This window comes from Loxodonta africana, chromosome X, assembly GCF_030014295.1.
Source record: "Loxodonta africana isolate mLoxAfr1 chromosome X, mLoxAfr1.hap2, whole genome shotgun sequence".
NCBI lineage: Eukaryota > Metazoa > Chordata > Mammalia > Proboscidea > Elephantidae > Loxodonta > Loxodonta africana.
Window position 1 is genome coordinate 16,126,807 of NC_087369.1, and position 24,971 is coordinate 16,151,777.

A 24,971-nucleotide genomic window follows, 5' to 3' on the forward strand; every position below is an offset into this window, starting at 1 on the left:
TCTCACTAGGAAACTCTGACCTGGAACCAATCTTGAAGGAAATTCTGAGAAATGTAGTTCCCAGCCTTAGGCAGGCATTTCTACAGGAGCGGTGGTGCCAAATTAACAACAGATAATTCCACACAGTAACTACTTTGACTCTTGAGTGCTTAAATCTATCTGTTCCCCTAGTCACACTAATTATAATCTTAAAATTATGTGTGTCCAGTCTTCTATGATTTACTTTGATACCAGAGTGAAAGGAAATTAGGAAAAGGAAGTATTAGCAGCCTTTAAAAGAGCGTACTGACCTGAAGATTTGGCTTATTACAACTGTCAGGTACTGAAATGTTTTGGGACGAGTCGGTTCCTTTCATTGATGAAGTTCCATTCTGGTTCACCTATATAGATTGAAGTGTGATAATGTCCTAGATAATTTGGCAGTCAAGATCATCCAAGTTAGAAAGCAAGTAAATGCTTGGTGTGATTTGTCCTTGTTCTACTGTTAATTGTTGTTTTTAGTTTGGCAGTGGACTTATCCCCTGATCACCTGTAAACCCTCATCTCTTCCCTCCACTTTGTGCTGTGTACACACCATCTCAACGTTCACTTTGTTTGCACCCTGAACAGATGGCAAATGATGTTAATAATCGAACAGCTCATACTCCAGATGGAAGATGTTCACCTTCATGCTTCTTAGAATTTAGTGTGTCTTCTGTGCATGCTAGCTAGACTAGAATTGACAGAAACTACTAGGAAATAATTTCCATATGCAAGGCATTGCTTCCCTCTTGAGGAATCAAAACATCACAACCATGTTATTGATTCCTAAACTACTCTCTAAGACTACAGCTGATGTTAAGTGAAAACACTTCTGCTTTATAGAGTTTGAACAGAGTGTCAAAGAATTATTTTGCAACAATTACTTTCTCCCCATTAAAAATATGGTGCTGTGTAGATGAGGTGTGGTCCAAGGTAGAATGAAGTATATATTTCACTTTAGAAAATTAGATTCAAAATATACTTCAGAGACCATAAGGCCCATGAATTCTGAAATATTAACTATCTGGCTCTTTACAGAAAATGTTTGCTGACCCTTGTACTAGAGGGAGAGCAGCAGAAGCTGAGGTCCAAGAGATAAAGAGGAGTTTACAAGGGTTTGTCTTTTACTCTGAGAGAGATGAGAGCTACTGGAGAGTTTTGAGCAGAAGACGTGTACTGGCTCACATTTTAATAGGATCACCCTAGTTGCTGTGTTGGGAGTAGACATTATTTGTGAGGGGTGTGGTGTGCATGTAGAAAAAGGAGGATCAGTTAGAAGACTAGAAGACTATTGCAATAAATCTGGTGCAAATTATTCTGATGAGCTACTATTGGGTGGGTCAGACTAGTGTGTAGTGTTGGAGCTGGTGAGAAACGACTAGATTTTGGCTTGTAGACCGAGCTGATTGGATTTCCTGATGCTAGATGTGTTGCATAGCCCACATCGCTGCAAGGGAGGCTAGAAAATGTAGTTTCTCCATGTGCTCGCTTGTGTCTGGCTAAAGCAGTCATTCTGAAACAGGGGTGATTTTGACCTCCAGGAGACATTTAGCAATGTCTGAAGACATTTTAGGTTGTTATAACTGAGGAGGGGGTGTGCTACTGGCATCTAGTGGACAGAGGCCAGAGAAGTTGCTAAACAGCCTACAATGCACAGCACAGCCTCCCACAAAAAAGAGTTACTCGGTCTCAAATGTCAATAATGCCAGGGTTAAGAAACATTGAGGTAAAGGAAGCTCTGCCATGAAAGAAATAGGAAAGGATGGTTTTTGGTGGGTGACTATGAGTCTTATTCCAACTCAATTCTCTATGCTCCCACCCCCACAATGCACTTCGAGGCTTGTGGAAACATCAGTTTGGGGAATCCCTGCACTGACAACAGCTGAGTTCTGTTGGGTTACCTGTTTGTCTCCCTTTGCCCACGCATTTCCCCCCTGTTATTGGGGGTGGGCTTTGTAATGAATTAGAGTCCCTGCTGGCATTTTTTTTCCTGGTGGCATTTTTGATGCTTACTCATTGCCACTGAGGCAATTCTGACTCATGGTGACCCCATGTATTCAAGAGTAGAAGTGCTCCACCAGGCTTTTTTGGTTTGGGTGGGTTCTAACCGCCAACCTTTAGGCTAGTAGTCAATGGTGCAAACCATTTGCACCAGCCAGAGACCTTTTTTGATAAAAATAAAAAAAAAATCAAACCAAACCTGTTGCCATTGAGTCAATTCCGACTCACAGTGACCCTACAGGACAGAATAGAACTGCCCCATAGAGTTTCCCAAGAGGGGCTGGTGGATTTGAACTGCCAACCTTCTGGTTAGTAGCCAAGCTCTTAACCACTTCACCATCAGGGCTCCTTGTAAAAATAGCATGCGATTCAGCGATTGAAGGAGATTTGTGTAATGATACCCAAATGGTGCACAGTTACGACAATGCAGATATTAATTTGTTTTAAGAGATTTGTTAAGGGGTTGTTTCATTAAATTAGAATTTAAAGACTTAAACAGATGGTTGGTGATAACTATAGATTCACAGGACTTTTTTTTATTTACTTCCCAAAACCTAAACCAATGGTGTATGAGTTCAATTACCCCTAATGTTATGAAAATATTCCTTTGTCTTTAGCTGTGGGTAATAACTGATAAGGCTGAATTTATCTGTTGAAATATGTGCATATATCTAATACATTCTGGCTTTTCATTTACCTACCTTTATTATTTTAATTTTTTAATAGATGCATAAATGAAAAATGTTTCTTTGTATCCTGTAGTGTCTGTCTAGTCCATTTATTTTCTTTGCAAATATGCATTTTCTTCTAATACTGTTATTAAGGTGGCTCTAACTTTATGTATTTTTTCCTATCTGAGCTGCTCACTAGTTTAACACTAAGCCAACAAATGGACACTGTTTCAAATATAGACCATCAATACCTCAGTCCTTGAGTGACGTTGTTGAGTTTAGGCTTGCCCTAATCTTATATAAATCCAGTATGCAAAAGTAAGCCACATAATAAATAAGCAAGGAGGTGATTTTTCATATTACAAAAGATTCTTTCTAGCATTGATTTAAGAAGCATTTACTATATGTATCCAACGTAGAAAGATTCATCCACGTATTATTCTAGGTACTGGAGATGCCAAGATATGAAAGACTGCTGGGTCCCTGCACTTGAAGGTTACATAAAAGAGGCAGACATGTAGACAGCTGATTTTAATATGATGCAGTAGGTTCTGTTATGGAGGTGTGTATGGGGCGCTACAGGCGCAGAGGATCACGCTCAGGCTCAGGGATCAAGGAAATGCATACTGAATGGAATGATGGCACAATGGGGTTTTGAAGGACATGCAGGAGTTCATCAGGTGAAGAGAGGCGAGGGGTATTCTATGCAAATGGAAGCAGCTGAACAATGTCAAAGAGCCATGAAACCCCATGAGAGAAGTAGGTATGAGGCAGGACATCAGGGACATTGAATGTCACACAGAGGGACTTGGGAGTGACCATTAAGGAGATCGGAAACCACTGCGAGGCTTAAGCCTGGGAATGAAAGCAGTGGGCCAAAGGCATTGATTCCACTATAGCAGAAGGCAGGGCCAACTACCTAATTTGCTGAACCCAGTACAAAATGAAATGTGGAGCTCGTGTTTAAAAACTATTAAGAATTTCAAGACAGCTATAGCAGAGCATTAAACCAAGCATGGGGCCCTATGCAACTGCACAATTTGCACACTCATGAAGCCACCCCTGGTGGAAGGTATCAGGGCAGGGGTAGGAAGAAGACATTACAGTCCTTGCTGGAAAACTGTCTACTCCCTAGTAGGGGAGAAAAGTCTTAAACATATCAACCAGCTAGAGAATAATCTCAATGCCACATACTAGCTAACATCATAGCCCTATATTCACAAACTCAGAAAATGAAGAAATATTCACTCTTCATGTTAAAGATGAGGAAACAAATGGAAGGGCAAAAATAGTTGAGAAACTGTTCCAAACTCACACATCTAGGAGGTAGTAAAGGTAAGAATTCAATACAAATCTTCAGATCCAAGCCCAGTGTTTTCCCTCTGTTCCTCTGTGATAGCCAAGTTATCGAGTCTAAAGTGAGAAGAATGGGATCGGAATTCTTTAGAAAAGATTGATCCAGGAGCTGCAGAAGGGATTGCAATTGGTAAAGAGAGGAGGACAAACTAGGAGATAATCACTGTCCCCCTCCCTACCCCAGAGTTTTGTTTGTTTGTTTGTTTTCCAAGAGTGGCATAACGGTTAAGCGGTTGGCTGCTAATTGAAAGGTTGGCGGTTAGAACTCACCCAATGGCTCCATGAGAGAAAGGCCTGGCGATCTGCTCCCATAAAGATTACAGCCTAGAAAACCCTGTGGGGCAGTTCTACTCTGTCACATGGGATTGCTATGAGTCGAAAGCAACTCGACAGCACCTAACAACAACAACATTTAAAAATAATCACACCAATGCTGGAGACCTCAGGCTCCTCTGATACTCTAATAAACCTTTGTACATATCTTGAGACTATCTCTCATATTATACTCTTTTTAATGCTCTATACCCTCCTCAAACAAGCCTGAGGTCTACAAAGTTTAAGAGTGGATCTTATTCATCTTGGTGCTTCCTGAGCAAAGTCCAGTGCCTGCCCTATAATAAACCAAGAAAACCAAACCTGTTGCCATTGAGTGGATTCCAACTCACAGCGACCCTACAGGACAGACCAGAACTGCCCCATAGGGTTTCCAAAGCGGTAATCTTTGCAGAAGCAGATTGCAACATCATTCTCCTGCAGAGCAGCTGGTGGGTTCAAACCACCGACCCTTCTGTTAGCAGCCAAGCATTTAACCACTGTACCACCAGGGCTCCTTGCCCTATAATAGGTCTTTATTTATTCAACTGTTGATTGCTTGATAAATAGATATTATGGATTGACAGGTGGTCTCCATATGATTGTGGGTATCCTCCAAGTGGAGGACCTGGGTGCACAAAAGCCCGGGTCAACCATATTCACGAGATACTTCTCCCCATTTCACTCCTCTGCCTATTAGATCCAAGTCTTCACTTTAAGAAAGTAAGAAAAAAGTGGCTGTAATCAAGTCCTCTATCTGGGCTAAATTCTTATAGACATACCACACAAGATTTTACCCCTCACTGATACGTTTAAATTGAAATAACTGACTATATCTTAGGACACAGAGCCTAGTCTCTCCACCCACAGCAGTTTTCATTTGTATTCTTTCACAAAGTCTTTACCTACCTATAAGCCTGACCTAATATGTATTTCAGAGCTCAGGCGGCTCAGTGGGTAAGTACTCAGCTACTAACTGAAATGTCAGTAGTTCGAACCCACCAGCTGCTCCATAGGAGAAAGACGTGGCAGTCTGCTTCCATAAAGATTATAGCCTTAATCCCCCACCCACGAACCAGCCTCAGCGCTGAATTCCCTGGGCCTGAGATAGGCCCTGTTGAGCACCTAGAGCCATCCTCCCAGCCTTGCAAAAAAAATTTGCATTTGGGGGAAAAGATAATTTGCTAGCTCCACTAACCAGGGGAGCTCAGGACAGAAGCAGCTCCTGTCCAGGCATAAACGGGCCATGGACTTTGAACACCTTTCCCTTCTGCATGGACCTGTGTGGGCCTATTTCAGGAGAATAGGCCCTTGTTGGCAAACTCTAACCATTTCAGCTGTGTGGTGGAGAGGTGGGTGTTTGATGTCTGGCATTGCTTTGCCTATTAAACAAGGTCCCCACCTACCCACATCAGGGACCTAAGGACTGGAAGCTCCACTCAGGCCACCCAGCCACCTGCGACAGGGGTCCAAAGATAACTGGTACCTCCCAGTCCTTACAACCAAAATCTTTGGGTGCCCATGGTCCCTTTGCAGAACCCACCCACCTGCACACTCTAGGGAACAGGGACACGCTTTCCTCAGAGACACTCGGGGGAAGGTTCTCAGCCCCCTGCCTTGTTCAGAGCATGACCCTCTGCTGCAATCAGATACTAGTATATATGCCAATCACCCCTGCCCCTCTAAGACTGTAGAACAGAGCCTGTACCACACACTTGATGACCAGCTACCTGGAAACCTGAGCTGAATTCCTACAAGAAAACTGAATGGACTCCCAGACTGATATACCTGATAACAACTCTAGCCAGCTGGGGACAGGACACCAGAGCTCCAGAGGTGAAAATAATCAAGCTAGCTCACTCAAGCAACCCATAGGGGTATACCAAAACAAAACAAAGCAAGAAGCTATGACACAGTAAGCAAGCATAAACTAATACAATAACTTATGGATGGCTTGGAGACAACAGTCAATATCAAGTTACATAAAGAAATAGGCCATGATTACCTCAACAGGCTCTCAAAACAAAGAATCCAGGGATCTTTTAGATGAAAGTGCATCCCTGGAATTACCAGATGCAGAATACAAAAGTTTAATATACAGAACCTTTCAAGACATCAGGAAGGAAATGAGGCAATACGCAGAACAAGCCAAGAAACACACAGATAAATCAATTGAAGGAATTAGAAAGATTATTCAAGAACATAATGAAAAGTTTAATATGCTGGAAAAATCCATAGAAGGCAGCAATCAGAAATTCAGAAGATTAACAATAAAATTTACAGAAGTAGACAACTCAATAGAAAGTCAGAGGAGCAGAATTGAGCAAGCAAAAGCTAGAATTTCGGAACTCGAAGATAAATCACTTGGCACTAATATATTTGAAGAAAAATCAGACAAAAGAATTAAAAAAAAATAAAGAAACGTTAAGAATCATGTGGGGCTCTGTCAAAAGAAATAACCTACAAGTGATTGGAGTACCAGAACAGGGAGGGATAACAGAAAATACAGAGAGAATATTTGAAGATTTGTTGGCAGAAAACTTCCCTGATATTGTAAAAGATGAGAAGATATCTATTCAAGATGCTCATTGAACTCCACATAAGGTAGATGTTAAAAGAAAGTTACCAAGACATATTATAATCAAACTTGCCAAAACCAAAGATAAAGAGAGAATTATAAAAGCAGCGAGGGATAAACAGTCACCTACAAAGGAGAGTCAATAAGAATAAGCTCGGACTACTCTGCAGAAACCATGCACGCAAGAAGGCAATGGGATGAAATATTTTTAAAAATTGAAGGAAAAAAATTGCCTGACAAGAATCATACATCCAGCAAAACTGTCTCTGAAATATGAAGGTGAAATTAAGACATTTCCAGATAAACACAAGTTGAGGGAATTCGTAAAAACCAAACCAAAACTACAAGAAATACTAAAGGGAGTTCTTTGGTTAGAAAATGAATAATATGAGTTATCAACCCAAGACTACAACACTGGGCAGAGCAACCAGAAGTCAACCCAGACAGGGAAATCCAAAAAAACAAAGCAAGATTTAAAAAACACTCAAAACAGGGCAACAGCGATGTTATTATATAAAAGAAGACAACATTAGAATAATAAAGAGGGACTAAGAACTGTAATCATACACCTTCCATATTGAGAGGAAGATACGGCGATACAAAAAATAAAAGTTAGTTTTAAATTTAGAAAAATAAGGGTAAATAATAAGGCAACCGCAAAGGAGACAAACTATACTACTCATCAAAATAAAACACAAGAAAAAAATATAGACTCAGCGGAAACAAAATCAACAACAACAAATATAAGGAAAGGACAATATATAAGGATAATCTATTCAGCACATAAAATTAAGTGAGAAAAAGAAACTGTCAACAACACACAAAAAAAGACATCAAAATGATAGCACTAAATTCATAGAAAAAAAAAGTTTTTTTTTTTTTTACCTATCCATGATTACTCTGAATGTAAATGGACTAAATGCACCAATAAAGAGACAAAGAGTGGCAGAATGGATTAAAAAACAAGATCTGTCTATATGCTGCCTGCAAGAAACACACCGTAGACTTAGAGACACAAACAAACTAAAACTCAAAGGATGGAAAAAAATATATCAAGCAAACAACAATCAAAAAAGAGCAGGACTGGCAATATTAATTTCTGGCAAAATAGACTTTAAAGTTAAATCCATCATAAAGGATAAGGAAGGACACTATATAATGATTAAAACGACAATATACCAGGAAGATATAACCATATTAAATATTTATGCACCCAGTGACAGGGCTGCAAGATACATAAAACAAACTCTATCAGCATTGAAAAGTGAGACAGACAGCTCCACAATAATAGTAGAGACTTCAACACGCCACTTTCAGTGAAGGACAGTACATCCAGAAAGATGCTCAATAAAGACATGGAAGATCTAAATGCCACAATCAACCAACTTGACCTCGTAGACATGTACAGAACACTCCACCCAACAGCAACCAACTGTACTTTCTTTTCTAGTGCACATGGAACATTCTCTAGAATAGACTACATATTAGGTCATAACGCAAGCCTGAGCAGAGTCCAAAACATAGAAATGTTACAAAGCATCTTCTCTGACCATAAGGCCAGAAAAGTGGAAATCAATAACGGGAAAAGAAATCAAACACTTGGAAACTGAACAATACCCTGCTCAAAAAAGACTGGATTATAGAAGACATTAAGGATGGAATAAAGAAATTCAGAGAATCCAATGAGAATGAAAACACATCCTATCAGAACCTTTGGGACACAGCGAAAGCGGGTGCTCAGAGGCCAATTTATATCAATAAATGCACACATACAAAAAGAAGAAAGAGCCAAAATCAAAGAATTATCCCTACAACTTGAACAAATAGAAAGAGAGCAATAAAAGAAACCCACAGGTACCGGAAGAAAACAAATAATAAAAATTAGAGCTGAACGAAATGAAATAGAAAACAGAAAAACAACTGAAAGATTTAACAAGACCAAAAGCTGGTTTTTTGAAAAAATCAACAAAATTGATAAAGCACTGGCCAAACTGACAAAGGAAAACAGGAGAGGAAGCAAATAAGTGGAATAAGAAATGAGAGGGGCGATATTACAACAGACCCAACTGAAAGTAAAAGAATCATATCAGATTACTATGAAAAATTGTACTCTAACAAATTTGAAAACCTAGAAGAAATGGATGAATTCCTAGAAACACACTACCTACCTAAACTAACACAAACAGAGGTAGAACAACTAAATAGACCCATAACAAAAGAAGAGATTGAAAAGGGAATCAAAAAACTCCCAACCAAAAAAAAGCCCTGGTCCAGATGGCTTCACTGCAGACTTATACCACTTTCAGAGAAGAGTTAACACCACTGCTACTAAAGGCATTTCAGAGCATAGAAAAGGACGGAATACTACCTAACTCATTCTATGAAGCCAGCATATCCCTGATACCAAAACCAGGTAAAGACACCACAAGAAAAAAAAATTATAGACCTATATCCCTCATGAACTTAGATGCAAAAATCCTCAACAAAATTCTAGCCAATAGAATTCAACAACATATCAAAAAAATAATTCACCATGAGCAAGTGGGATTCATACCAGGTATGCAGGGATGGTTCAACATTAGAAAAAGAATTAATGTAACCCACCACATAAATAAGACAAAAGATAAGAATCACATGATTTTATCAAATGATGCAGAAAAGGCATTTGACAAAGTTCAACACCCATTCATGATAAAAACTGTCAGCAAAATAGGAATAGAAGGAAAATTCCTCAACATGATAAAGGGCATTTTCACAAAGCCAACGGCCAACATCACCCTAAATGGAGAGAGCCTCAAAGCATTCCCATTGAGATCGGGAACCAGACAAGGATGCCCTTTATCACCGCTCTTATTCAACATTGTGTTGGAGGTCCTAGCCAGAGCAATTAGGCTAGATAAAGAAATAATGGGCATCCACATTGGCAAGGAAGAAGTCAAAGTATCTCTGTTTGCAGATGACATGATCTTATACACAGAAAACCCTAAGGAATCCTCCGGAAAACTACTGAAACTAATAGAAGAGTTCAGCAGAGTATCGGGATACAAGAAAAGCATACAAAAATCAGTTGGATTCTTGTACACCAACAAAAAGAACATAGAAGAGGAAATCACCAAATCAACGCCATTTACAGCAGCCCCCAAGAAGATAAAATACTTAGGAATAAATCTTACCAGAGATGTAAAAGACTTATACAAAGAAAACTATAGCACACTTCTGCAAGAAACCAAAAGAGACTTACATAAGTGCAAAAACGTACCTTGCTCATGGATATGAAGACTTAACATTATAAAAATGTCTATTCTACCAAAGGAAACCCTGGTGGTGTAGTGGTTAAGTGCTACAGCTGCTAACCAAAGGGTCGGCAGTTTGAATCTGCGAGGCGCTCCTTGGAAACTCTATGCGGCAGTTCTACTCTGTCCTATAGGGTCGCTATGAGTCAGAATCGACTCGATGGCACTGGGTTTCGTTTGGGTTTTTGGTTATTCTACCAAAAGTGATCTATACATTTAATGCAATTCTGATCCAAATCCCAACGACATTCTTCAATGAGATGGAGAAAAAAATCACCAACTTCATATGGAAGGGAAACAGGCCCCGGATAAATAAAGCATTACTGACAAAGAAGAACAAAGTGGGAGGCCTTACTTTACCCGATTTTAGAACCTATTATACTGCCACAGTAGTCAAAACAGCCTGGTACTAGTACAACAACAGATACAAGGACCAGTGGAACAGAATTGAGAATCCAGACATAAATCCATCCACACATGAGCAGTTGATATTTGACAAAGGCCCCAAAACAGTTAAATGGGGAAAAGACAGTCTTTTTAACAAATGGTGCTGGCATAACTGGATATCCATTTGCAAAAAAATGAAACAAGACCCATACCTCACTCCATGCACAAAAACAAGCTCAAAATGGATCAAAGACCTAAATATAAAATCTAAAACGATAAAGATCATGGAAGAAAAAATAGGGACAGTGCTCGGAGCCCTAATACATGGCATGAACAGTACACGAAACATTACTAACGATGCAGAAGAGAAACTAGATAACTGGGAGCTCCTAAAAATCAAATACCTATGCTCATCCAAAGACTTCACCAAAAGAGTAAAAAGACTACCTATAGACTAGGAAAAAAGTTTTTAGCTATGACATTTCTGATTAGCGCCTGATCTCTAAAATCTGCATGATACTGCAAAAACTCAACTACAAAAGACAAATAACCCTATTAAAAAATGGGCAAAAGAGATGAATAGACACTTCACTAAAGAAGACATTCAGGTAGCTAACAGATACATGAGGAAATGTTCACGATCATTAGCCATTAGAGAAATGCAGATCAAAAGTACAATGAGATTTCATCTCACTCCAACAAGGCTGGCATTAATCCAAAAAACACAAAATAATAAATGTTGGAGAGGCTGTGGAGAGATTGGAACGCTTATACACTGCTGCTGGGAATGTCAAATGGTACAACCACTTTGGAAATCAATTTGGTGCTTCCTTAAAAAGCTAGAACTAGAACTACCAAGGAATAGAACTACCATAATGATCCAGCAATCCCACTCCTCGGAATATAATCCTAGAGATATAAGAGCCTTTACACGAACAGATATATGCACACCCATGTTTATTGCAGCACTGTTTACAATAGCAAAAAGATGGAAGCAACCAAGATGCCCATCAACAGATGAATGGATGAATAAATTATGGCATATTCACACAATGGAATACTATGCATCAATAAAGAACAGTGAGGAATCTGTGAAACATTTCATAACATGGAGGAACCTGGAAGGCATTATGCTAAGTGAAATTAGTCAGTTGCAAAAGGACAAATATTGTATAAGACCACTATTATAAGAACTTGAGAAATAGTTTAAAGTGAGAAGAAAACATTCTTTTGTGGTTACGAGAGGAGCAAGGGTGGGTGGGTGCGAGAGGGGTATTCACTAATTAGTTGGTAAAAAAAAAAGTAGATAAGAACTACTTTAGGTGAAGGGAAAGAGAACACACAATACAGGAGAGGTCAGCACAGCTGGACTAAACCAAAAGCAAAGAAGTTTCCTGAATAAACTGAATGCTTCGAAGGCCAGTGTAGCAAGGGCAGGGGTTTGGGGACCATGGTTTCAGGGGACATCTAAGTCAATTGGCATAATAAAATCGATTAAGAAAACATTCTGCATCCCACTTTGAAGAGTGGCATCTGGGGTCTTAAATGCTAGCATGCAGCCATCTAAGATGCATCAATTGGTCTCAACCCACCTGGAGCAAAGGAGAATGAAGAACACCAAGGACACAAAGTAATTACGAGCCCAAGAGACAGAAAGTGCCACACGAACCAGAGACTACATCATCCTGAGACCAGAGGAACTAGATGGTGCCTGGCTACAATGGATGACTGCCCTGACAGGGAGCACGACAGAGAACCCCTGAGGGAGCAGGAGAGCAGTGGGATGCAGACCCCAAATTCTCATAAAAAGACCAGACTTAATGATCTGACTGAGACTGGAAGGACCCTGGTGGTCATGGCCCCCAGACCTTCTGTTGCCCCAGGACAGGAACCATTCCCAAAGCCAACTCTTCAGACATGGATTGGACTGGACAATGGGTTGGAGAGGGATACTGGTGAGGAGTGAGCTTCCTGGATCAGGTGGACAGTTGAGACTATGTTGGCATCTCCTGCCTGGAGGGGAGATGAGAGGGTAGAGGGGGTTAGAAGCTGGCGAAATGGACAGGAAAAGGGAGAGTAGAGGGAGAGAGCGGGCTGTGAGCGGGCTGTCTCATTAGGGGGAGAGTAATCGGGAGTATGTAGCAAGGTGTATATAAGTTTTTATGTGAGAGACTGACTTGATTTGTAAACTTTCAATTAAAGCACAATAAAAATTATATATGTATACATAAAGATTACAGCCTTAGAAACCCAGCGGGACAGTTCTACTCTGTCATATAGGGTCACAATGAGTCAGAAGTGACTGGATGGCAACAGGTTTTTTAATATGTGTTTGTAAATATTATTTTTCCTTCCTTTTTTTTTCAGTTTAGGTCATTTTGTCCTATGATTGTATATAGTTATGAGCACACCCTACTCTATGGAATCCACATGTTATAGAAAAGGTTGAATGTAAATCTCTTTATAGGGATCAAATCATAAAACTAAGTGAGCTTAGGTTTACTAGCTACTGGACAACCTTTCTATCAATTAAAAAAAAAAAGAAGTCCAAGGCAATCAACAAGGATTTCTTCAGCAAATATTAGATACTCAGTGCTGGGTTCACACTCACAGAGATGACCTCCTAATTTATCTATTTTGTGTGGTTCGGATCTTTCTTTTGAAAGGAGGCACACCTGTGTTTGGTTTTATAACAGAAAAGAGATTGGCTGATGAGAACATGAGATTCTCTGAAAAGGTGCCCTTGAGACTGCCATCAGGTATAACACTGGTCTCTTGGTGCACCATCATTACTGAGGTGAAATCAAGATGTTTATTTTTAAAACAAGAGGCACATCCCCTATCAGTATCACAGTACATTGCAGTGCTAAAAGTTCTTTTATGACATGATTCCTACTGCAGGGTGAATACTGGAATCGCAGGCAGTGATGCCATACCTCAGTTGGCTAAAGGCAGCCATTGTAGGGAGGACCATTGGCCAGTTTACCTGGCATGGCTTGCAGAGCAGTTTTCACCAACCACTGTAATTAGATTGACATTTTTACTCCAACTTTTTAATCTGAAAAGCTAATCAGCATTCAGTCTGGAACATATTCAATCCCATATATTTAGTAATATTTATTTTCTTACCTCATGCCAGTAACTCTAGGTTTGGATAACTGGCTTTTGAAAGAATAAAATTTGGAGTGACACTGACTCAAAGAATCCTGTTCCAGTTACTATGCACAAAAACCACCCCAAACTTAATGGCATAAAACAATCACCATTTTATTATGCTCATGGATTGTGTGGGTCAGAAATTTGGAAAGGACAGAGTGAGTAAGACTTCTCTCTGCTGGAAAGACTCAAAGGCTGATGGTTATTAGAGAGCTGGGGGTTAGAGTCCTCTGTAGACTTGTTCATTCACATGTTTGGTGCCTGGGCTGGGAGAACTCAAAGACTAGGACTGCTAACCAGGATGCCTATGCTTGGCCTTTCCATGTGGCTTGGCATTCTCACAGCATAGCTGCCTCAGAGTGGTAAATTTTTACACGGTGGCTCAGGACTCCAAGCACTAGTGTGCCAGTGAACAAGGCAGAAGCTTCATTACATTTTATGCCTTAGCTTGGAGGTTCACACAGTATTATTTCCACTGAATTCTTTTGGTTACAAGCAAGTCACAATCCTGCCCAGATTCAAAGGGAAGGGGCATAGACCCAATCTCTCAATAGGAGAAGTTTAAAAGTCTCGGCTAACGGTTGGTTTTTAACACAAGTCACGTTCGGTAATGTTATGCCTAGCAAATGTTTTTGAAGTGGAAAAGATTGCCAGTCATATGTCAGAACATAAGCAAGGCTATACTTTCAGATGGATCTCTCCTCTGAGTTCCAGACCCTCCCCCTCCATGTAATCACCTAACCCACACCTCCATTTGAATGTCTCAAGTGCACCTCAGTCACAACATGATCTTCCTTCAACCCAATGTGATACTCTTATTATCTTCTTTCTTATTGAATGGCACTATCATCTGGAAGCTATCTTTGAACACTACCCATTCCACAAACCTCCCACTTCTGCTCCATCTCTAAAGTTTATTGACTGCCCCTTCTACATATGTCTCAAGTTGACACCTTGCTCTCCACCTACATCACCAGCCCCTAGTCAAAACCACTATCATCTCTCACCTGGACCATTGCTGCAGCCTCCTCACTGGTCATCCTGGATCCACTTTTGTCTTCCTCCAGCTGGTCATCCACATTGCAACCTAAATGAGTTATCTCGACATGCTAATCTGATTACATCACGCAATCCCCATTAAAAGCCTACAATGGCTTCCTTGGTTCATAAAATAAAGCTCCAAACAGGAACCATGGTTTACTGGGCCCCAAGAGTTGAAGAGAATTTTCACGGCCATCCCTCTTCCCTAAGTCCAGGTGATATAAATCTCTAGGCCTTTGAATAAGCATCATTTAGCCATCATGTGGTCAGGGTAGTTTTTCAGTGAAAACCCACTGTGTTTGGGCTCATACTGAGTCCTAAGGACAGCTGGAGACGCCATTATGTGCCTTGCATTGACTGAGGCTCACCACAATCTTTGGTTCCCACTGAGCAATTTCCTGTTCCAACAGAAGAGATACTCAGTCCAATCAAAGAATCTGGGTGAGAAATGTGAAGGAAAGAATTTTTCCCTATCACAGATTTTAGAAGTTCTCTTATTTCCTCCTGTATAGGGCATAAGAGAAAAATCAGAAATGTGGGCTCAGCCAAAAACATTCATTTTTAAGTACCATGTTCTTTAATTACATTGAAATCATTTGTGCCTAACAAATGATTCACTACAATGCAATTCGCATGACCTTTGGCCCAGTTTCACATCTAGACAAGAGTTATTCCAAATACAAGAAGGAGAAATTGAGGCAGGCAGAGTTACAATCAGTAAAATTGATGTATGATATAAAGTTAGATAACGAGTCTCAAATGAATTGAGGAGTACCATTGCGGTGCTTCATAAAGCAGACATGATTTAAGGATATTTTATCAAGGTGGGATATAGATATTGGATATATTGAAACTTTGACCAAATGATTAATTTTCTACGAGAATTTAATCAGTAAATAACAAAACAGGGCCAGCTCTAAGGTCTGTTGGTCAAAGCTACTGAAGGTGGCAGGTAGGTTAATTAGAAGAAGCGGAGAATCAATGCCTAAAATTCTTTCCTTACTGGAAGGATCTAACTAACTCTCTCTGTGAATACATTGAACTAAGCTGTGCCTACAAACTGTTCTTTATTTTCGCTTCAGTTCATCTGTGATGCAAGCTCATCTCCATTTTGCCCTCATATAAGAATCTTGCCATATTACCGTACCATTTTATTCTGAACCTGCTATAAAGGCAATTAGTCATTCATTTTAACACAAAAAAATTCAAATTGGTTACAGTTATGTTTTCTGAATCAAAACCACATCCTTTGATGTGGATAATTTAAGGTTCTATATATTTTTTTATATTTAAAAGGCACTGAATGAGTCATCATGGTAAATAAGAGGACCTTTAAACTAGCATTCATATCTCCTGCATATAAAAAATTAAAAGGATAATTTCTACCTATGATAGATTTATTGTTTGTGACAGAGAATTTTAAAGGATTGAATTAGCTGTAACTATGCTCAGAAGCTCAGAAGCAGAATCTGAAATACTGCTGAATGAACGAGGGAAGTATTTTCAAGCATAGGAAAACCCTCTTAAAATTCCCTTTTATTCATCATTCAACAAACATTAAGCACCCACTGTTTGCATGGCAGTGTACACATAATGATATTCCATTCTAGCTCTGGTAATTAACTGAATGAGATAATCTTTTCAGCTGTCCATTCACAGTATGTGGGGAAAGACTAAAAATTGAATGTGTCCGTCTGAAAAGAATTGTGAACAATGTATTTAGGGTTTTTTTTTTGTTGTTTTATGTGCTGCAAATAAGTTACTAGCTGACCGACCCTTTCTATCTCTTTAGGAGCCCAGGAATTTAAAAGAAATAATCTTATCTCATTCAGGGACTGAACTATATGCTTAATCACGAGTTTCTAAATGTTTATAGAGGTGAGAACAGCAATTTGCAAGATTCTACAGATATGGAAAGGAAACCAGCATGGTCAATTTAGGCAGAGAAGGGGAAATTCATTTTGAGAGGTTGTTTCCATTTGAGAAGTGATTTTTTACTTGATAACATAGAACAAGTTCAACATTTTAGATTTGGCCATTAGAGCTCATCTAGGCCACTGGTTTCCAACCTTTTGCATTAGAGTCACTGGGTTTTTTTTTTTTTAATGCAGATCCGATCCTCAGCTATCATCCCCAGAGATTTTGATTTAGTTGGTCTGGAAGAGGGTGGGTGGGGGGACAGGCATACATATATTTGTGAAAGTTCCCCTGCAGCCAAAGCTGAGACCCCTGAATCTAGTCCATCCTTGACATTTTTGACAGAAGGTCCCTGAGGCCCTGAAAGAATAAGATTGCCCAAGGTCAACATACCATATAGCATTTGGAGCCAAGCTAGAACCCAAATATGCAAATTCCCAGTCTGAATCCCTCTTGACTAAACTATCTGGCACCAATTCTACTTTACTCACACACTGGTTGAGATCTAAATACCTATTAGTAATAGGCAGGAAGTCCAAGACTGCGTGTATGACAAGAAAGTCCCTTCCTCGACTGACCTATGCACTATCTTTCTTGCTGAGTACTGAATGAGTCTTTGAATGGTTAGAATGATACTGTAATGGTTAATATATGTTTATTCCACGTTTTGAAATACTTCACTTATTAGAAACATTTGTATTCATAAAATATGCTATTCACATTTTAGGGCAACCAAACCCACTGCCGTTGAGTGGATTCTGACTCATAGCGACCCTATAGGACAGAGTAGAACTGCCCCATAGAGTTTCCAAGGAGTGCCTGGTGGATATGAACTGCCAACTTCTTGGTTAGCGGCTGTAGCACTTAACCACTACGCCACCAGGCTTTCCATTTTAAGACAAAGAAAACAAATTTAATATTTGAATCTGAGTCCAGTTTAAGTCTTCATTTGGAGCTTGGGTAGCTGAGCATATGGAAGTCTCAGATGTCAGGGTGGGTGTTCTTTGCCATCTTCATTCTACGATAATGCCTTTATGTCTGCCTCTTCCACCAGCAACTGAAAGCTCCACGCAGATAGGGCTCTTGTCAAACTTCATCAACTGTCTCCCCAACCCCCAGCACAATGATTGTCGTAGAATAAGCACTCAGCAACTATTGAATGAAAAACGCTTTACTACAGTTCATTATGAAATGACACAGAGTGTCTTGAACCAATTTGGTGTAGGACCAACACCCAAGCCCATTGCTGTCAAGTTGATTCTGACGCACAGCGACCCTATAGGACAGAGTAGAACTGACCCCGTAGGATTTCAAAGGCTGTAATCTTTTTTTTTTTTTTATTGTACTTTAAGGAAAAGTTTACAAACCAAGTTAGTCTCTCATACAAAAACTTATATACACCTTGCTATTTTTTTTTATATACTCCTACTTGCTCTCCCTCTAATGAGACAGTACAACCCTTCCCTCCACTCTCTATTTTCGTGTCCATTCAGCCAGCTTCTGACCCCCTCTGCCCTCTCATCTCTTCTCCGGACAAGAGCTGCCCACATGGTCTTATGTGTCTACTTGATCCAAGAAGCTCACTCTTCACCAGTATCATTTTCTATTCCATAGTCCAGTCCAATCCCTGTCTGAAGAGTTGGCTTTGGGAATGGTTCCTGTTTTGGGCTAACAGACAGTCTCAGGACCATGACCTCTGGGTTCCTTCCAGTCTCAGTCAGATCATTAAGTCTGGTCTTTTTACGAGAAATTTGAGGTCTGCATCCCACTGCTCTCCTACTCCCTCAGGGATTCTCTGTTGTGTTCCCTGTCAGGCACAGTCATCAGTTGTAGCCGGGCACCATCTAGTTCTTCTGGTCTCAGGCTGATGCAGTCTCTCGTTTATGTGCCCCTTTCTGTCTCTTGGGCTCATAATTACCTTGTGCCTTTGGTGTTCTTTATTCTCCTTTGCTCCAAGTGGGCTGAGACCAACTGATGCATCTTCCATGGCCGCTTGACAGTGTTTAAGACCCCAGATGCCATTCACCAAAGTGGGATGCAGAATGTTTGCTTAATAGATGTTATTATGCCAATTTACTTAGATGTCCCCTTAAACCATGGTCCGCGAACCCCTGCCCCTGCTACGCTGGCCTTCAAAGCATTCAGGTTATTCAGGAAACTTCTTTGCTTTTGGTTTAGTCCAGTTGTGCTGACCTCTCTCCTGTATTGTGTGTTGTTTTTCCCTTCACCTAAAATAGTTCTCATCTACTATCTAACTAGTGAAAACCTGTCCCTCTCCCTCTCCCTCCCTACCCACTCTGGTAACCATTAAAGAATATTTTCTTCTCTGTTTCAACTATTTTTAGGTTCGTATAATAGTGGTCTCAAACAATGTTTATCCTTTTGCAACTGACTAATATCACTCAGCATAGTGCCTTCTAGATTCCTCCATTGTTACGAAATGTTTCACGGATTTGTCATTGTTCTTCATCCATGAGTAGTATTCCATTGTGTGAATATACCATAATTTATTTATCCATTCCTCTGTTGATGGGCACCTTGGTTGCTTCCATCTTTTTGCTATTGTAAACAGTGCTGCAATAAACATGGGTGTGCATATATCTATTTGTGTGAAGGCTCTTATTTCTCTAGGATATATTTCAAGGAGTGGGATTGCTGGATCGTATGGTAGTTCTATTTCTGGCTTTTTAAGGAAGCACTAAATCGATTTCCAAAGTGGTCGTACCACTTATGTACGTCACTTGGTTTCTTGCAGTAGTGTCTCGTAGTTTTCTTTGTATAGGTCTTTTACGTCTCTGGTTAGATTTATTCATAAGTGTTTTATCTTCTTGGGTGCTATTGTTAATGGTATTGACTTGGTGATTTCCTTGTCAAAGTTCTCTTTGTTGGTGTAGAGGAATCCAACTGATTTTTGTATGTTTATCTTGTATCCTGATACTCTGCTGAACTGTTCTATTAGTTTCAGTAGTATTCTTGAGGATTCTTTAGGGTTTTCTGTGTATAAGATCATGTCATCTCCAAATAGAGATATTTTTATTTCTTCTTTCCCTGTGTGGATGCCCTTTATTTAGCCTAATTGCTCTGGCTAGGACCTCCAGCACAATGTTGAATAAGAGCGGTGATAAAGGGCATCCTTGTCTGGTTCGCATTCTCAAGGGAAATGCTTTCAGAGTCTCTCCATTTAAGATGATGTTGGCTGTTGGCTTTGTATAAATGCCCTTTATTATGCTGAGGAATTTTCCTTCTATTCCTATTTTGCTGAGAGTTTTTATCATGAATGGGTGTTGAACTTTGTCAAATGCCTTTTCTGCATCATTTAATAAAATCATGTGATTCTTGTCTTTTGTTTTATTTATGTGGTGGGTTACATTAATTGTTTTTCTAATGTTGAACCATCCCTGCATACCCAGTATGAATCCCACTTGTTTATGGTGAATTATTTTTTTGATATGTTGTTGAATTCTATTGGCTAGAATTTTGTTGAGGATTTTTGCATCTAAGTTCATGAGGAATATAGGTCTGTAATTTTCTTTTTTTGTGGCGTCTTTACCTGGTTTTGGTATCAGGGATATGCTGGCTTCATAGAATGAGTCTGGGAGTATTCCATCCTTTTCTATGCTCTGAAATGCCTTTAGTAGTAGTGGTGTTAACTCTTCTCTGCAAGTTCAGTAGAACTCTGCAGTGAAGCCATCTGGCCAGGGCTTTTTTTTTTTTTTTTGGTTGGGAGTTTTTTGATTACCTTTTCAATCTCTTCTTTTGTTATGGGTTTATTTAGTTGTTCTACATCTGTTTGTGTTAGTTTAGGTATGTAGTGTGTTTCTAGTGTAAATCTTTATGGAAGCAGACTGCTACATTTTTCTTTTGTGGAGCAGCAGGTGGGTTCGAACCACCGAACTCTTGGTTAGCAGCCAAGTGCTTAACCAGTGCACTACCAAAAAAAAAAAACTGTTGCCATCGAGTCGATTCCGACTCATAAGCAACCCTGTAAGACAGAGCAGAACTGCTCCATAGGGTTTCCAGGGAGCAACTGGTGGATTCAAACTGCCGGCCTTTTGGTTAGCAGTCATAGCTCACCGTAGCTCTTAACCCTGCACCACCAGGGTTTCACTGCAGTACCAGGGCTCCTTATATAAATAAAAGTAGTGGAGAAATGGCTTTATAACATAGTAGATCTACAGTTACTTTATTATAAGAGCTTTGGCCTGATTTTCATGATATAAACAGGTTGATTGAAGATCATAATTAATGTGTTTTATTGGTAGCACTAGGTAGATTCATCAGAACTATTAATGCATCGAGTAAATGAGTCCTCTGTTTTCTAGCCTGACTTTCCTAGAGATCAGATCTACACAGTAAAGAGTGGCATGAAGTATTCACACTCGCTATCTCTCCAGCTCAAGTTCTTCCAAGTAATTGCAAGGTTGCAATGCAATGTTTAGCCACATTTAGTGCTGGCCGCATGGGAGGCACTGTATTATAGTGGGCAGTAGTGATAAACCAAATGCCCCAAGGTTGCTGTTGGACTCTCGTCTTCATTTTCAGGATGCCTGTACCTCCCATACAGGGCAGTGGCACCTGGGTACTAATCTAGCTAAGTGAGACGTATCCAAGCCAATATTTCCTCCTTTCCAGGTTCTGTGTCTACCCATCAGAGCACATACGCTATAATCTACTGTAACTCTTCTGAAGTCTTTGCACTTTTCTTTAGACCATATGCTCTCTCACTCCCCATTTTGCACATGATAAATCGTAATTAACTGAAATGGCTCTTCTCACCTTCTTCGCCTACCTGAGATCTCCTGTTGAATTTACAAAACTATTTCAATACACAAGATACAACTTGTTTTTCCCATACCATTTGGGTTACAGTTGGGCTTTCACTCATATTATCTTAAAAGTCCTTTGTTCAGTATACCTTTTGTGTATAGCCGAAGGCACTACTGACAAACAATAAACACTGGTGAAATAAAATTAATACCAAGTTTTCTTCACTTTTGGGAAACATAACTATTACTAATTATCTGGCAAGAAAAGACAAAAGTGCCTCTGGTGACTCAAAGGGTCTGCAGAGTATTAAGGAAGGCAGCAATCTAGTCGTAGAAGAACGTGATTTAATTGATGGCTACTTAGAATTAAATTTTTATAAAGCCAGTCATTTCAATCCCACCTTCTCAATCCCACTATTTTGACCTCTTCTTTTGACCCAACCACACACCCAGATCCCATACATTTGCTTCTGCTAAGGTTATTTGCTCTTTATCCCAAGGAATAAATACAATTTGTCAGTCTTTTTATCTGATTCTTGTAGGAATAATCAACACAAAATACCACTGACATCAGCTAAAACCATACATGCTTAATTATGTTAGTGACACAAAAAAACTAGCCAAAAAAGTCAATGTTAAAAACTAGCACTAGAAAAATTAGCTATGGTAGAATATTCAACACCAAATAATGAATATCTAATCTCTACTGTATCACTGAGATGAACTAGAGGGCTACAGGGGGAAACAGGTGTGCACCTGAGGGGCTAACCTTAGATCTTAGATCTACACTTGGACATTTTTAAAGCCAATGTTAATAGAAGGAACTGGGCTGTGTGTGAATGGGCCACATTATTAGAAGTGTCTCAGTCAGGGTCAGGCATACAGCAGGGGCTCAGTAGATGTTTTATGAATAAACGAATGAGTGAGTGAATGAACAAATGATCATCTTTTGAGAACTGGCTTCAAAATAGTCTATTCGAATCTGTGGATTAATAAACTCGATTATGGGAAAGTCAGTGCCGAATACAATTTAGGTGTTTTTTGTTTGTTGGTTAATTAAAATGACCACAGAGTCATCATTCTTATCCTTAATTTCTCAGCATGAAAAATTAATGAACCTTTGAATAATTGAGTTGTATTTGGAGAAAACACCCCATTCCCAAAGGCTCCCGCACCACCAGTTAACTATGATTTAGACTTTTACTTCTGAAGTATTCTCAGTATCTTCCATCTGCCTTGCCTGACAATCAGTCTGTGCTTCCTCTGTCTTTATTCCCCCAGGAGGAAGATGTTACTCGGGAAAGCCGCTTTAATTTCAGTGGTTATGGGATGGGTCACTGCCTCCAGGTGAAAGATGGGGCTGCTGTCAAGGCCACACCTGCCAACCCGCTGCCACCACCCCCTAAAGATGCAGATGCCATCAAGAAGAAGTTCGTGGACCGGGCAAAAAGGATTGACACAATATCTCGAGCTGCCTTCCCACTGGCCTTCCTCATTTTCAACATCTTTTACTGGATCACATATAAGATCATTCGGCATGAGGATGTCCACAAGAAATAGGTGTGCCCTACAGATCCGGGGACCTTCTTGCCTAAGTGTTGTGCTTGTAAATACACAGTGAAATTGTCTTTATATCACCATGACAGAGGAGAAGGTGGGGGGGGGGAGGGAGTATCATGTGGGCGGGTTTCCTGGCACCTACATGAAGAAAGAGCTTATCCAGGCCATGAAGAAAAAAGTGTTTGCACAAAATTAAGGTGTTACAGAATCTCGTGAGCATAATTCTCTTCCATAGTCTTTAACATTGTTCTTTCAGATGATGCATCGATCAGACATGATATGCAGGGTCAAGTTCTCGAGGGCTATTTGTCTTTTGATTTGGTTTGGTTTTGACGAATTCTGGTACTGAATAGTTAGTTTAAAAAATGCACACACACAAAACAAAAGTGCTTACCATCTGACCATAGCGACTAGCCTATAGTGAGTCGAGGACCAAACTTTTTCAGGAAAATGCTGCCTTGTTTTTAAAACAAGTCTCCTAAGCTACATTCTTTATAATGTCTGTAATTAGTGTTTCACCCAAGAAATCCTTTTCTGGATCATAAATTATTTCTACTTTCCAGTAAACAATAGCAACAACACATAACACCAATGACAAAGAACAGATTTCTACTGTCCATGCAGGTGTGCATTTTAATCTTTCCTTTCCTCGAAGTAATTTTGGGATTGAAATTGTGTACTGTGTAATTGATTTCATAGTATACCCTCTTAAAAATATATGCCCATTTTATTTTAGAGCCAAGTTAGTGCGATATTTTTTGTTTTGGCTATATTTATGTGTGGCTTTAAGTGTCTAAGTGTGACTTAGCCATTGCATCTTCTCGGCCACAGTATTTATGCAGATGGTGTGTCCTGAATGATGTAGCTCAGATTAGCTTGAATTTCCCATTTCTGCTCTCGTTGTAGGTGTAACCACTAGTCCTAATGTCAACTGACCCCTGATTTCTACTGTTAATCCAAGTGACTATTGTTTTAAATACCCTTGACTAACTTTAAGAATTTTAAAATTGTACTGTGATTTTCATAGCCCGTTGCCTTTTTGGTACCAGAGCTACGTGGTTCGAATCCTGGCTACGTGTTTTAAGTAAGATAAAAAAAAAGAAGTATTTTTGCTTACTCAGATAAAAGACAACCTGTGAAATTATAATGAAAAAATTAAATTTTACATGTGCTGTAAAAGGGGTTATTTAAAAAAGTATTTGTTCAATTTCAATAAAGCTAAGTGTGCCACAGAACGTCTTTATAGAGTGTTTCCATTTTTGCACTAAACTGTAAATAATTTAGATGACAATGACAACCTGGATTTTGGTATCTGGTCTTCCTCATAAACTTGAAGCATTTATATAGAATCAAATTATTAATGATTATAATATGCCTATAAAGAAAGGAAGACACTTCGGCCTCATTGTAGAAACAGGGAAACAGAGGCACAGAAGCATTGTAGTGATTGTGAGTAGAATCTAATACTGGATACTTCATATGAGACATAGAAGGCTTCCAAGAGCACTGAGGAATCATAAAATCTCAAGGTGAAAAGAAACTTAAAAGACCAACCTATCCATCTCCCATCCTGATCTTGTCTGGAATAGCATTCCAAGATGAAAAAATGTCTCTGCAAACTCCAGTGACGTAGAGGTAGCCCTTGTATATTTTCTTTAACCAAAGATATCCATCATAATATTCTCAGGAAGATGTAGATTCATAAGCCAATGTTTATGGCCATTTAAACCTATTCAAGGAGTCCTGGTGGCGTAAAGGTTAAGCGCTGGGCTGCTAACTGAGAAGTCAGCAGTTTGAACCCACTCAGCAGCTCTGCAGGAGAAAGCCCTGTTGATCTGCTCCCATAAAGGTTACAGCCTAGGAAACCCTACGGGGCAGTTCTACCCTGTCACATAGGGTTGGTATCAGTCAG

The 24,971-nt window shown here is 39.7% G+C and overlaps 1 protein-coding gene across 3 annotated transcripts in view; it reads left to right on the forward strand.

Annotated features, from left to right (window-relative positions):
* The window catches only part of GLRA2 (glycine receptor alpha 2), a 203,856-nt gene extending 180,797 nt beyond the window's left edge, over positions 1-23,059 (forward strand). For all 3 annotated transcript variants that reach the window (XM_003415982.4, XM_003415983.4, XM_010595778.3), the window contains exon 9: positions 22,781-23,059. In XM_003415982.4, coding sequence (XP_003416030.1) covers positions 22,781-23,059 — 279 coding nt within the window. The remainder of the gene's footprint in view (positions 1-22,780) is intronic.
* The last annotated feature ends 1,912 nt before the right edge of the window (positions 23,060-24,971 follow it).